This window comes from Amphibalanus amphitrite, unplaced genomic scaffold, assembly GCF_019059575.1.
Source record: "Amphibalanus amphitrite isolate SeventyFive unplaced genomic scaffold, NRLGWU_Aamphi_draft 000243F_arrow, whole genome shotgun sequence".
Classification (NCBI taxonomy): Eukaryota; Metazoa; Arthropoda; class Thecostraca; order Balanomorpha; family Balanidae; genus Amphibalanus; species Amphibalanus amphitrite.
The window spans coordinates 508,164-522,004 of NW_024881738.1; the positions used below are offsets into that span (position 1 = coordinate 508,164).

Here is a 13,841-nt window from a genome sequence, read left to right on the forward strand (position 1 = left end):
ATCCAGTTTCGTCGGGCAATTAAGGTTAAATGGGGCTTGAAACGTTGTCATAGCCTAGTTGGGGTGATGGATGAGCATCTGGGATCAGCACGAGGTCAGGATGAGGGGCGGTTCGGCGAATCGCCCCCGCAGAGCTCGACTCAGCGGCGGCAGAAATCTGGACGGAACACTGCTGAGACAGCGCCAGTTATAGTTAGAGGCAGCACCTTTTGATGCAGAACAGAGAAATGTCGTAGGAAGTCGGTGGGAAATAGTGGGATAGAAATGATAATGTGCTATACCTAATATATTCATATTCAAATAAATCCTAGTAATATTTTAGTCATATTCAAGCATACACACCGTGATGTATTGAAGAAGGTCAATCGGGTCTTAGAATCAAAGCCGAGCTGCGACCGCCCGCGGCCCGGGAATATCTAACGTTATTCAATCAGATTCCAGCGAGTGCCACTTAAATTGACATGCTACAAAAACGGTACTCAGCAAATTCGGTTAGTGCCGGAGTGACTAGTGTCCTTTGAACGAGGATGTGCAATTTGGGGAAGGATGACGACTACCAAATGCGTTCAATTGCTTGAAAGGCACTCGACAAAGTTGGCTGAAAAAGGATGGCAATTGGGGCTGAATTATGTGCTCGTGGGCTAGTAAACCCACGCAGGCCTTGGTATTTACCGATTGAAGTGTGTACACTGTACATACAGGTCAAGGCTGAACCGACAGTATTGGATTTTCCGGCCTATTTGAACTGCACCGTTAGTGCTCCATTTTGTAGCCGACAGTTCGGTTGAAACATGTCATTTCACTTCATCAAAGGCTTGCACTAGCTGTCCCGTAGCGAGCGCATATTGAAAACCAATGTTCTTATTCACACAAGTGGCGGCTCCGGCACTCAATAATGCCCAGTATTCATCTTATAAAGGCTTTATGCGTTCAGCGGAGCTGTTCATATCAAATGCCAGCGGCACACTTGGTCGATCAATTCCTGACACATCACGGTTGGCTTCCACAAACTGACGCCGGCAAGTTTGCGCAGGCGGAAGGTCTGATTCGGTCTGATTTATCAATTTGCTGAAGTTTCCACTCGAGAAAGGTGACTGGATTTATGGTGGCATTTGGCGGCAATCAGCCTAACCTGGTTAGGCCGATGAACCGCCCTGATTACAGTCGGATACCAATCCGAGTCGCCGCGCCGGCTGCGCGGCACGGCTCGATATGAATTACCCACGCTGCTCGGCGAGCAGCAGCCGCCCGGTACGTCAGGGAGCACTCGCAACCCTTTCCCGCGCGCTGCCCCCGTTCGACAGATGCGAGCGGCAACACATGTGGCCATTGTTTTGCGAGTGGGGCCCTCTAGCCGCGGAGAGAGCGAGCGTCAACGTCCCTAATGGCTGGTCCGTCGGCCCGACTGCTCCCAGACCTCCCCAGAGCAAGCTTAGGCTGCCACTTTACAAAAACACCCGGAAATTCGTCGAAAAGGATTTCGGAAAAACGAGGCGAAAGTGCGAGGTAATATTTTCTCTTGTGACGACAAGGCTTAAACAAAATCAATGAAGCAGTAAGTAAGCATTTCGGTTTTACCAGGGCTTTCCAAAATATTTTCCTGAGTGATTTCACAGAATGTGGCACTCTCTTTTATGCTGCAACATGAACAAAGTTATGACCAAATTTCACAAAGCTGGATCATAGTCACAATGCTGCCAAGTCATGAACATTTTCAAGCTGATATCTCGTTGGACAGCATTCGACCTCGGTTCTCGACGGTCCTCGCAGAAAGGATCTGAAATCTGAATTACCCTTCCAGCAGCGCACGACCGACAGTTTCACTGGCAGACGCGGCCATCCCTGGGAACGAGCGACATGGTCCGCGTTCACTGTCCGCCATTCGCTCCACATTCAGCGGCAGTCTTCTGACGGGAGGACCGGGGACGGCCGTGACGACGGGCGACGACGGCCCTGCTAGAGCTGACAGTCGAAAGGCAGAACAGTCGGCATTCGGCAATCGAGCAGTCAGCAGTCGGTACTGGATACACAAGTAGTCGGAACAGTCGAGAAGTTGACAGCCTAGCAGTTGAGCAGTTGAGCAGATGAGCAGGCATGCAGTTGACATCCAACAGTAGAGTAATCGACATCCAACAGTTGAAGTGCAGTCAGGCAGTCGACAGCCATAGTCGACAGTTGAGAAATGAACAGTCAACAGTCAAGGCAATCGGTGATCTCAATAAGGTATCCGGCAATCGAAAGGCGACAGTCACCATCGGATAACCGTTCCGCAGGCCGTCTCAGCACGGCCAGTCATAGCCCACCATAGACCGGTCTCACGGGCCGCTCCCGGGTATCGCTCGCGGCACATCGCGCCTCCAGTGGCTCGACCAATGGCGATTACACAGGCCATCGGTAGCTGTCGCCCCGCGCCGGTCGGCGCACGATCCGGGCCGTCCCGGCAGCCGGCGCCGCCACACCGCATTTGTATTGCAGCCGGGCAGCGCTCACAAACAAAGGCAACCGGTCGGAGACGCCCAGGGAACTGGCCAGCGGGGCGGCAGCAGGTTCATTGATTTAGGGGCAACAGTGCCGTGTTCAAATACTGGCTCAGGATGTGAGCTGTTTGATTTAATCTCCGGGTCAAACTGCGACCAAACACTGCGGCTGGCAGCTGAGTACCGGCGACGCTGCAGCGCTGCCATTGTGGCCGCACTATTTGTGTTTCAGCGAAACCCGCCGAGGAGGTCTGGAGGCGCGCCGCTCCCCGACCCGGCGCTCTTTACTGCACACCAAGTGTCGGCCTCCCGCGAGCAGAGCGGCTGTAAAATCTAAAAGCGCCGCCGGCACGGCGACCTGGGATTAACCGGGCGCCGGCCGACGGCCGTTTCGCTTAAAGTTAGCACCGGGCCGATGTCGGCTAAAATTCAATCGGCCCCCGGGAGCGGCCGGCCGGACAAGCCCGGCTGGAGGCTATTGACACGTGTAAACGTTACAGAGGTAGCACACCTGAAGTGACGTATGCGCCGGCGCGGCGGTGGGCGGCGGCGGCGGCAGCGGGCGGCGGCAGCGGGGGCGGGGGTGGTTCTGCAAGGCTTCCGCAGAGTCGACCGGGCTGTCGTCCAGGAATCCGCGATAAGCTTGACTGAGAGGATTAGCACAGCGCTGACTCAGAACGCATCCCGTCGAGTGGCGGGCGACGGCCGATTTGGAATAACTGCGAGCCCCGCAGGCACCCCACCCTGGCGTCCGTCCAAACACACTTAGCTTCTGCTTATATTGTGGCGCTCTTAAACCGCACGCAGACGCACAGCCCAAACACAGTGGAATTCGGACACAAAACTGCTACTTAGCGCGTCTGACAGTCTGCTTAGGATGTGAAATATTACATTATTCTAACTGTCACTTTCCCGAGAATGGCTCGATTCCTTGGAGGAATTAGACCAGAATTAGCATAGCGTCTGGGCGGCTTTTACGACAGCCGACGGACGGGATCTCGTCAGACGCGGGACGGAGCAGTGTTTCTGACAGCTCTGTCAGGAACAGCCGCCGACACCGCCTTCCGTGACCCCGTGACCCGAACTATAACCCGAGCTGTGACCCCCGTCGTCGGAGGTCATCGGCGCGGCGGAGAGCTTGAAGACAGTGGGGCAGGTTAGGGGAGGATCCAATCTTCCTGGGTCCTCCCAGCACTCAAGAGTCCTCCGCACGCTCACACCTTCCAGCTGCGGGGCAGGGCGGGCGGCGGTGCGTCTGCCGGTCTCGCCCTGCCCTCCAGATGAAAGTGAGGAGGACTGTCAGAGCTCAGAGTGGCTCCGGCGCCGGCGACCTCTGGCGCCGGCCGTGGCCGTGTGATGGCTACGATAACGCCGACTATGAACGCCCGGGCCACTCCGATAACTCAAACTGGGACCGGTCGGAGCCGACGGTACCGTATCTCCAGTCGGACGGCACCCTCCACTCGATCCACTCGCCGACGAAAAGGTCAGACTGGGTGATCAGACTGGATCGTCAGACTAGACTGTCAGACTGCGCGACCAGACTAGATGGTCGGACTCTGCAGGCAGGAAGGTATGTCTCATGAGTGCCGCCAGACTCTGCTCCAGTGACCGTGCAACTATGGTGATAAGCTGTTAATTTCGCTCAAATTACAAAGCGCCGTGCTCGGTCGAAAAACAGACGTATGACACCCCATTTACTACTTCCTTCACCAAGGACATTAGCTGCAATTAGTAAGGAATTCCATCCTTTGTCAGATGATTCAGCAGCTTTCGTTTGCACATGAGAACCCGAACTCAATTGCTCCCATCAAAACTTAGCTATACTTGCCATTCAAAAATCACACGAATGACCACACTGATACCACGAGTATGTTTTGTCCACCAGATAACAATGGCTTCTTTGGAGAAAATCTCGGCGAGAGTCCGGAACATATTCACAAAATGCCACAAATATGCGGCGACAAAGCGAGAGAGCAAATTTAACGAAGCTCGCCGCCAGACAAAACACACGGAATTCGGAGCCACCGAGCGTGGTTTTCACTCTGTTGGAAGAGCTAATTAAGAGGTACACTTGTCCCATCGAGAACGACATGCCATCGTTTAAGATTGTCCGGATAGTTGGGAGGCGGCCGCATAGCTGAGCTGCGTTTTTGTCTGGCTTTCGTCGCACGCAGATCGGTCATATTTTGTCTGGCTCGGGACGGGTCCGGGGTCGAACACGGGGCCGAGACGAGGCCGAGCCGGCGGGGTTTCTCCGTGGATGGTCCGACCGTCCCAGCTCGGTCTCTTGATAGCGCGGGAGGAGAGGGTCGCCTCTGAATCACCTGAGGATACTCGTTCCAGCATGGTTTCGAGGGGGAAGGGGAGGGTGCAGCTGTCAAAGACACACCCTACTTGTCCCAGCGGGTTCCTCTCATAGCACCCACTGTTCCGCGCTGTTCCGATCTAACAAACCCGCCTTGACCCGTCCAGTGATGGTATCATCTCCCAGCGTGCCACGCACCTGGCACACTTGGGCGCAAATCGGCTGTTTTGAGCACCACGTGCGCACCGGCCGCCTAATAAAGTTGTTTAGAGGGATCGGTTTGCCGGTTCACGACGGGGCGCCAATGGTGGCGGTGGATTTTTTCATCAGCGGCTCAGCTGGAGCCCGGCTGGCCGGCGCTCACGCCCGGCCCGCACCCGGCTGACACCCGCCCGCACCCCTCTCACACCCCTTTAGCGCCGCCGCCGCACCCGAGGCCGGCCATGGCACCATCACCGGCCCCAAATCGACCCCAGATCGGATATCGGACACCGGACGGGCGACTCGGAATGCCGCGCCGATCCGAGCGGCGGCCGCGCGGTGTGAAGAGGTCGGAAAAAGCGGCATGGCAGCCGCGGCGGCTCCTCAATGGTCGCCTATCTGTGGCGCGGCCCTCTGCGGACACTGCGCTGTGGTCACGGCGCGCTGATGGGTTGCTGATAGGACGGGCGGCTGGATGGGCTGCGGCGGCGGCTCGGGCGCCCACCTGCCCCCCAGCGCCCCCCGCCCCGCCGGGGCGCTGTGAGGTGCCGCTGCCGCCCCCTGACCAGCCGACGAGCGGGCTGGCTGACCTGGCCTGTCGGCGGCCTCCTGACGGTCCCAACACCGCCCTGCACAGCAGTCCACCTCGCCAGCTGCCAGCTTCACCGCCCCGCCGGCCGGGTCCGGTGTCCAGGACTGATTGCCATCTCCTGCCCATCTGTCGCGGCGGGAAGCGTCCGCAGTGGACAATACATGACCAGAGCCGGACAGGACGAGCTCTGTCCGACAACAGGTCAGCGGGGTCACTGATAGCACGACAAAGAGACACCGATAGTGTACAGACAAACGGACAAAGGGATGACATGAGCACAGCCAGCTGCATTCTGTGTGATTGGTGGGTGAGCAAAAACATTGGCAAGCCCGGGATAATATCGCAATAACAGGATACAAAGCAATGAGCGTTCTGACCCAAACGTACCTACATCTGCACCCAAGGCATGTCTGATATAAGACGTCACCAGGAACAAACCGACAGTTCAACATTTCTCGAGCTCATTTCCATGATGGGCGTTCAAGACGCGCGGACATGACTCCGTGAGCTCGTGCCGTTTGTCGTCACGTGCCTCCCGGAATAGCACGGCACAGTTCGTCACGTGTTCAATTCACTCGGAGCCCCGCACGACATTGCAGTGCCATCGGCACGGCTCCCGTCAATGGCATAGAGCTCATTTGGCTGAAAGGTTTCCCGGTGCGATTGGGTACCGGTGTGAACTGCCAGCGCTGCCGACTGCCGACCTCTTGGGGCGTGGCCGGTGCGATTTGGAGCTCATGGGATGATGACCGATTGATAAGTGTTCCCCAGGAGACATCGCTGGTGTTTCATGGACAGTTCTGTGCTCCAGGTATGGTGTCTAACTCGGGGCGTTAACCTCGCAGGGGGTTTCATTATGCTCTGGGCTTATGCGCAGCGTTTCGTTCCGGCGGGCCACTCTTGCACCGTCCAATTTTTACATCAGCATCTCATGTGCCACACTGCACACCCTCCAGCCAGGCACGCTGAGTGCACTCTGGGTAGGTGCGTTCGCTCACCGAGGTCCCTTCCCCGCCGCCGGACGTAGTCTACGTGTCACATTCGCCTGCATTATGCAAGGCGACAGCGGCTCTCGGCTCGGTGCCCCGCCCGTCTCATATCCCCGCCGGCCCGCCGAGGCACCACCGACGCCGGCAGCGCAATGCCCGCCACTTTTTGCTGATTAGATTAGGAAATTAAATATGCAGTCTCGAGTTACAGCCGTGTTAAGTTTGCGCCGACTGCGTGTTAGACCCCAATGAGGTGTGCTGGAAAAACGGCACCCCGACGGACAGGTGTGAGGGAGCGCAACACGAGAGGCGCCAAATGAAACCGCATGAAAGCGCGGCCAGATGCGAGCCGCTCGCCTGTTGCTAATGCGTAGGCGTGAGGCGACACGCGAGCCGGAGCCGCGGCCGACGGGCGAGGACCGTCTTCTGACACGTGAGAGAATGAGACTCATCCGGCCCATCAACGGCCGGGCGGTACACAGGTTCAACGGTTAGGAGGTACAGGTCGCATTGAGGAAGGGGTAAGCAAGAGTCATTGTTTGTTACAATCTGATCGACGCCGACACAAGATTTCATTCACTGCCATGCCTGAGTTTGTTAGCTGGAAAGAGTCAGGTGTTACAATCGAGTCTCAAGTGCAGAAAGCCGAGCGATATAGTCTCCGGGTTACTCGACTCGCCGTAAACATCATTGCATTAAAAATATATTCCTGATTCGATCCTCGATATGACAGTTTTGAACCACTGATTGAGCGGAATTCGATCACAACAATCATTGCAACGTTGGTGTTCCAATGTCCCTGGTCTCCCGGAAAGTGATAGCGCCGGCTTATCCACAGCTTGACACTAATGGCTTCATGATAAGGATTATATTGCAAGTTAAATGCACCACAAACACTTGCTTAGCCTTACTTACATTTTGTAAATATGCTAATGCTGATGTATTACAACCCTTTTACAGCTGTTTGTAAATTGAGAACCAAATGGAAAGAGAGACTGAAGCCACATGTTTCTTGCCTTTAATTCACTCGACAGTCGACACTGCCGTGCAGAGCCATTCATTCTTTCGCCAGCTCGCTCTATCCGGAAGCACCGATTCCGTAAAAATGCGAACAACATCGGTCTATACGGAGTTCATTTTGTGAGGACGCCCGTAACACAACACGCCGCATGTAGTACGACTATGACCAGGTGCGTCCGGGCACCGCGCCACCGCCTGTCGGGGGGGGGGGGGGTGCAACATATAAAACTGGGCTGCACCGGGCCGGCGGCGAGCGCTGTAGCGTGTCCTGGCCCGGCCGAGCGGGATCCACGGACACGCCACCGATGTCGGCTGTGATAGCGCCCCTTCAGACAGCGCAGCGGTCGTAGGCAGAACGAAACGCCGAGATATCGAACAGCAGTGCACATTCTAACGGGACAATGCGGAACAGGGGTGCCGCACTGAAACGATTGGTCGGTGTAGATCCAGTGGACATTGGAACTGCAAATTTCATCCTTGTTTGCAGCGATAGAACGTATAATGCATAGAAGCAACCAGATGCACATCGAAACCGAATCAATTTCAGTATTAGCTCATTCAAAGGGCGCATTGAAAAAGGAAAACATCACCACTGCGCCAATTTTGAGCGGTTCAGTATCTGCTATCCCGCAAGTTAAATTTTAAATTGAAACATGTTGAAACGCACTGTCAATAATACGCTCCATTGGCAGCCGGAGTTCAGCTTTGAAAACACGGTACGTACATTACATAAGAACATTTGATCACCATTATTCACTTTCCTTGATCGAAACTGTGTGCAGATAAATCATGCAACCATTGGCTCCCATGCGTTCCGATGGCCTGGTCGAGCGTGCAATGTGCCAATTGAAAAGGCTCGACCACAGGCAATGTTCTGTGAAATGTTCTGCATCATTTGCCCGGGGAGCATCTGACATGGGGAGCCTTCACAAATTGAAAATGCGTGCTACGATGAAGATGCTGCAACCGGTCACCACCAGCGGCACGTCACTATTTTGCATGCCACGAATCGTGTTTGGGAACTGAATCCGCTGCTTTACACAATGCAAAGTCGTGTATCTCGGCTCAGGGGATCCAATATTAAGTACTCATAATCTCACAATAAACGACGACATAAACCGGGCTGCGGTCAAAATATGCCTCGTGTACAATTCCCAAGTGCCTATGAGGGTGATATCCGAGACATCTATACCCTATGAACGACTGCCGCTCGTTTTGTATTGGTGCTCAGTTATGCTCAAGGTCAGCTGTCGGCTGCGAGTGGAATCACTAGTGAAATCACGGTAATGCGTGACACTTGGCGCAAGTCGCGTGTCTGCACGAGACGTGCACACTGCACGTGCAAATGTGACACTTCTGCGCTAAAAATGACAACCAGAAAAACGTACACGCTTCATAACTTATTGTCCATTTTAAACGGAGCTAGATTGCCGATCGGTGTCAATTTTACCCGTGGTTCTTATCAAAGTGTCACATCACAATGATTTAGCGGCCATACACTCGACCGGCCCTGCAGCTGATCAGACAAATGGTGGAGTCGGGTGGCCGAGGTAAAATGTTCGGCAGTCCAGCGGCCACGAGTCATAGGGGTCTGTTCCATATTTCAATAATGGCACGGCCGACAACGCCGAATGGATTTGTGTTTTCATGCTGTACAGCGGAGACGGACGGCGGGAGGATGAGTGCTGGGGTGTCACAGGATAGGATGTCTATCTTACATCTGTGAAGTATATAATCGGTCGATGAGGTCTCACATACAGAACAAGTACCTATTTTTCCATTTGCTTAGTTATGTTGTTGCCTTTTGTCGCGCGTCCCGACTAGGTGTAAATAACAACAAACATGCATGAAATCGAAATATCGATGTCAAGCTTTCAAGATATTCATATGATTATTACGATGATCAATAGCATTGTTAATAAATTCTGCTGAAATCAACTGGCCATTACGCGTCACTATTAAACAATTTTGTAAGAATCGTCCTACCGTGACCGTCAACAACACAGGGCCGTAACTCAACCTCTAAGCACACTACAGGCCTGTAGGACCTCAGGTACTCACCAGAAGAGACGCTCCACGCTGCGTTGAGCATCGCATCCCTGTCTCGGCGGGTTACAGTCCGGGCATATCTCGCCCCGATCACCTGTCGGCCCGCTCACAGCACTGACGTAGTCCACCCAACACCCTCTCAGCATCACCGGCCGCAGCCAACTGCCGGCCCAGAGCCGGCCCACAACACGCCTACCGACCATCCGATAGATGGCAGCACGGGCAGGCTGCCGCCGCCGCCGCCGGGAAGCGGCTTATGGCCGGAACAAATTTATGGCAGCGCAGCATGGCGCCAATACAGCGACAACTTGTGAGAATTATAGGAGCTGAAGGGATGCGGTAAGTTTTTGTCTGATGGAGAGGGCTGTTATGTCGAGGCGCGACCGCAGAGAGCGTTTCTGATGCCAACAGTAACAGCGTGCTGGCAATTAACTCGGTTTCCTCACTGAATGGCGGCATTATTTCAGGGCATTCTGGCTCTGTGTCCTCAGGATAAGCCAAAACGTATCACTGGTCACACTTTCCTGTTTCTCAGGCACCCTATACTCATCCAGACACCGTGATATAGGAGACACAGTACCCAGGGTCTTTCATAATGAATGTTACTTTTAAAAGAGTCTTTTCATCGGACATATATGTTTAGTCCTCATGTAATATGTACCATCACATGAAACAGAAACACATTAGCGTTTTTACACACACAACTTTCATTTTAATGCTCATTGGGGATTTTCCACTGTATCGCCTTTTCTTAAGGCACACGTTTCGGCCCTCTGACGAAGGTGTCGCACCCCGCGCCCCATAACGTCTGGGTCCAGGCTTCCGCCTTCCAGCACACCTCTCCACTGTGGCTCGCAGTGGATGGTTGCAGGAGGGGTTTGTCTCAGATCTGCCAATGCGACTCCCCAAAACCAGTAGTCCAGCGGGAGAGGTCAGGGCTCCGTGTTGCCCATAGTCGCTCGGTGAGGCGGCTGATAACGCGCTCTTCGAAATGTGCGATCAGCCACTGGCGCACAGCTGCCCATCCTGCTGGAACCACAGGCCGTCTCTTCGAACCTTGTCCCTGACCTGAGGCCAGAAGCATTCCTTGAGCAGCCTGAGGTAAGCCACCCCGTTCAGTGTTGACCCAGGGGAAAGCCAATGGATGAAGACTTGTCCGTCGACCGTAATCCGTAATGCGTTTGGGTGGTGTCGACATACTCTGCTTTTGCGTCAAGGAAAATTGCGTTGTGTATTTTTTGGGGGACAAAACCAGGGTTTCGGAGTCGGAGTCGGAGTCGGAGTCGGAGTCACCCGGAGTCGTGGCAAGCAGCTAGGAGTCGGAGTCGGAGTCGGAGTCGGTCAAGCTGCCTCGACTCCGACTCCGGAAAATAACTAGAATCTGTGACATCACTTTTCAGTTTTTTTTTGTCAGTTGCCCGCGGTAGAATTCGCTTCCGGCGATAAAAATTGCACTCATCTTGTTTTTGTTCTAAATGACAAACATTGGATCTTACAAGTTTCAAGTTATATCATAATTTAGTAGCCAAGTATTTTGGATGCCCGTTATAACTTACACTATCTGAAGTATTTGACGAGTCAAAGACTTAAATGTATTTTTATTTTATTCGTTTATGCTCCGAAAAGTATCAACACATAGGAATGACCGACATGATGGCGATGCTCGTGTTCGTGATACGGCCGCCTCTCGTGCTTCTCGGCGGGTTTCCACGCTGACCGCTGACCTCTTGTGGATTCAGCTGCGTCCACGTGGGAGAAATGGTGACTGCACGAAGGAAACCGGAGAGTAGGAGCGTTCTCTCCGTGCACGTAGACCTAGCACGTGGCGTCATATCACGCAAAATTTTGGCGGCCGCCATTGCCATTCGTATCAGACCCGGAGTCGGAGTCGGAGTCGGAGTCGGAGTCGGAGTCGGTCAGGAGCCCGGAGGCGGAGTCGGAGTCGGAGTCGGAACAGCGCTACCACGACTCCGAAACCCTGGACAAAACCCTATTCAATTTGCAACAATACGCATATAAAATTCGCGTGCAAGTGATAAATTAACCCGCGCCCCGCTGGGCTATTCAGCCATACGCGCCCTGATGGGGGGGGGGGCAGATTCTGCCCCCCCCCCCTGTCTAACTTCCGAACCGATGGTCGTAGAAAGACGGGGAAAACGGCAATCGAAAGCTCTCAACAAGGCGGATCTTAAGAGCCCAATTTTTTTTGCTTAAGTAGGTCAGAGGTCAGGTCAAGGTCAGGTCAAGGGTACAAAATGCAAGTTTCTACAGTATCGGCCTTGCACCGTAGTTGCCGAAGAATGGACTGAGACTAATTGCCCAAAACGTGTTTTTAGACTACCAAGACAATATTCGTTGCACACAATGTCATTCAAAGGTCAAGGTCAAGGTCAGGTCAGGTCAGGTCAGGTCACCAAAAACAAAATATAGAAAAGGGCATGTGCGACACATGTTTTATGGGCCATTTTACTCATGGAATTCAATAGGCACACTCAATAAGTGATATGGACCACCTCTGGATGAATTTCAGGTCGAGGTCAGGTCAAGGTCAGGTCAAGTGAGGTCAAATTTTGAAGTTGGTTGTTAAGGCCTAAAAAGGTGTCTATCCGATGCAGTTTTTCACGGCGAATCGAATGGTGCTATTTTTGTTTCCGTACGATGTCTAGAACTTCCAAAAAATTCATTTTTTCAAAAAAAATTGTGTGTCGTGACGTCATAAAATTTTGAATAACTCCCACATTTTTGAACCGATTCTTCTAAAAATTGGTATGTAGGTGCACATAGACCACTTCTTTGACATATATTCCGTTTTTTTTTCAATAAACTCAAAATTTTGGATTTTATTAATATTTCCCCAAAAAAGTCATTTTTTTGGAAAAATTTTGACCAAAATCCAAAATTTTCAAAAAAAAACGAGATAGCCATTTGATAGACAAAGTAGAATCACGTATAACCTTTTTGTTACGTCTTGATTCCTTTAAAAATGAAGATGTTAGCGGCGTTTAAAATTTTGCCGTTTTTGAGGCGAAAATGGCGAACATGACGTCACTGAAACGTCAATATCTCAAAAAATTTCCGACGGATTTCGCTCAAATGTTCAGGGAACGTGTCAAATTGATGTATGATAAGGTACTGAAAGTTTGACGTCGCTGGCGTAACGCGTTTAGAAGTTATTGGCGAAAAACGGGAGGGGGGCAGATTCTGCCCCCTCCCCCAGCGGGGCGCGGGTTAAGAGCTCCTAATTAAATGTTCAAAAGTAACATTCATTATGAAAGACCATGTACATACCTAGACACAGTTCAAATAAGAGCATAGGAGCATCCGGATGACCGTTTGGGCGGATTGTTAGCCAGTCCCATCGTGACACCCCTGTTCCGACAGGATGGGCTCAGCCGTCGTGATACACTACCAGTAAAACGCCTTTTGGGCGAAGAACGAGCGAGCGAGATAGTGAGCCCTGCACGTGCGTAACGGCGAGAGGATACTTCCAACGGGGCTTGTGCAAAGCACCCTTCTAATCGGTCACTAGCGGTGTGCCAAATTTGAACGCAATCGGCCCAGCCGTTCCTGAGATCTGGAAGCGGCATTCTGCACGTGCGCACGTGCAAACGGGGTCCAAACTGACTTTTGCACGGCACCCTACTAACCGGTCCCTAACCGTGTACCAAATTTGAGCGCAATCGACCCAGCCGTTCTCGAGATCTGGAAGCGCCCCCTGCACGTGCGCACGTGCAGTAGCACCCTAACCGCAACACATGGGAATACATTGCCTGGTGGGTGCCTACCTGTATGCCAAGTTTCAGCGAAATCGCCCCAGTAATTACCGAGTTATTAAAATGGGATCAAATTTGACACCTCCCATTGTTGTATTTTGCACGTGCACTGGGGGTGACCCACAAGCATCGAGAGTATCCTATTTTGGGTAGAAGGGATGCTGCTACCCTACAAAAATTACCGCAAGTCAATCGCCCAAGCGGCTGCTGAGATATGAGCCTCTCAAAATCACTATTTTTGCAAAACAGCTTGAACACCCTTGACTTTTCACGTGGCACGTGCCACGACGGTCACTGAGATGTGGCAAAAGTAGTCAATTACGGGGTAGAAGGGATGGGGCTACCCAGCAAAAAAGACCGCAGGCCAATCGGTCCAGCGGTTGCTGAGATAAACGCCTCTCAAAAGCGTTACAGGCCGGGCCGGGCTGGGCC

General features: G+C 52.9%; 1 protein-coding gene across 1 annotated transcript in view; it reads right to left on the reverse strand.

Moving 5' to 3' along the window:
• LOC122386217 overlaps positions 1–9,988 on the reverse strand; it is a 37,255-nt gene extending 27,267 nt beyond the window's left edge. The window contains exon 1 of the mRNA XM_043375204.1: positions 9,649–9,988. Within this exon, the coding sequence (XP_043231139.1) occupies positions 9,649–9,684 (36 nt within the window). The 5' untranslated portion in view covers positions 9,685–9,988. The remainder of the gene's footprint in view (positions 1–9,648) is intronic.
• Positions 9,989–13,841: the final 3,853 nt, after the last annotated feature.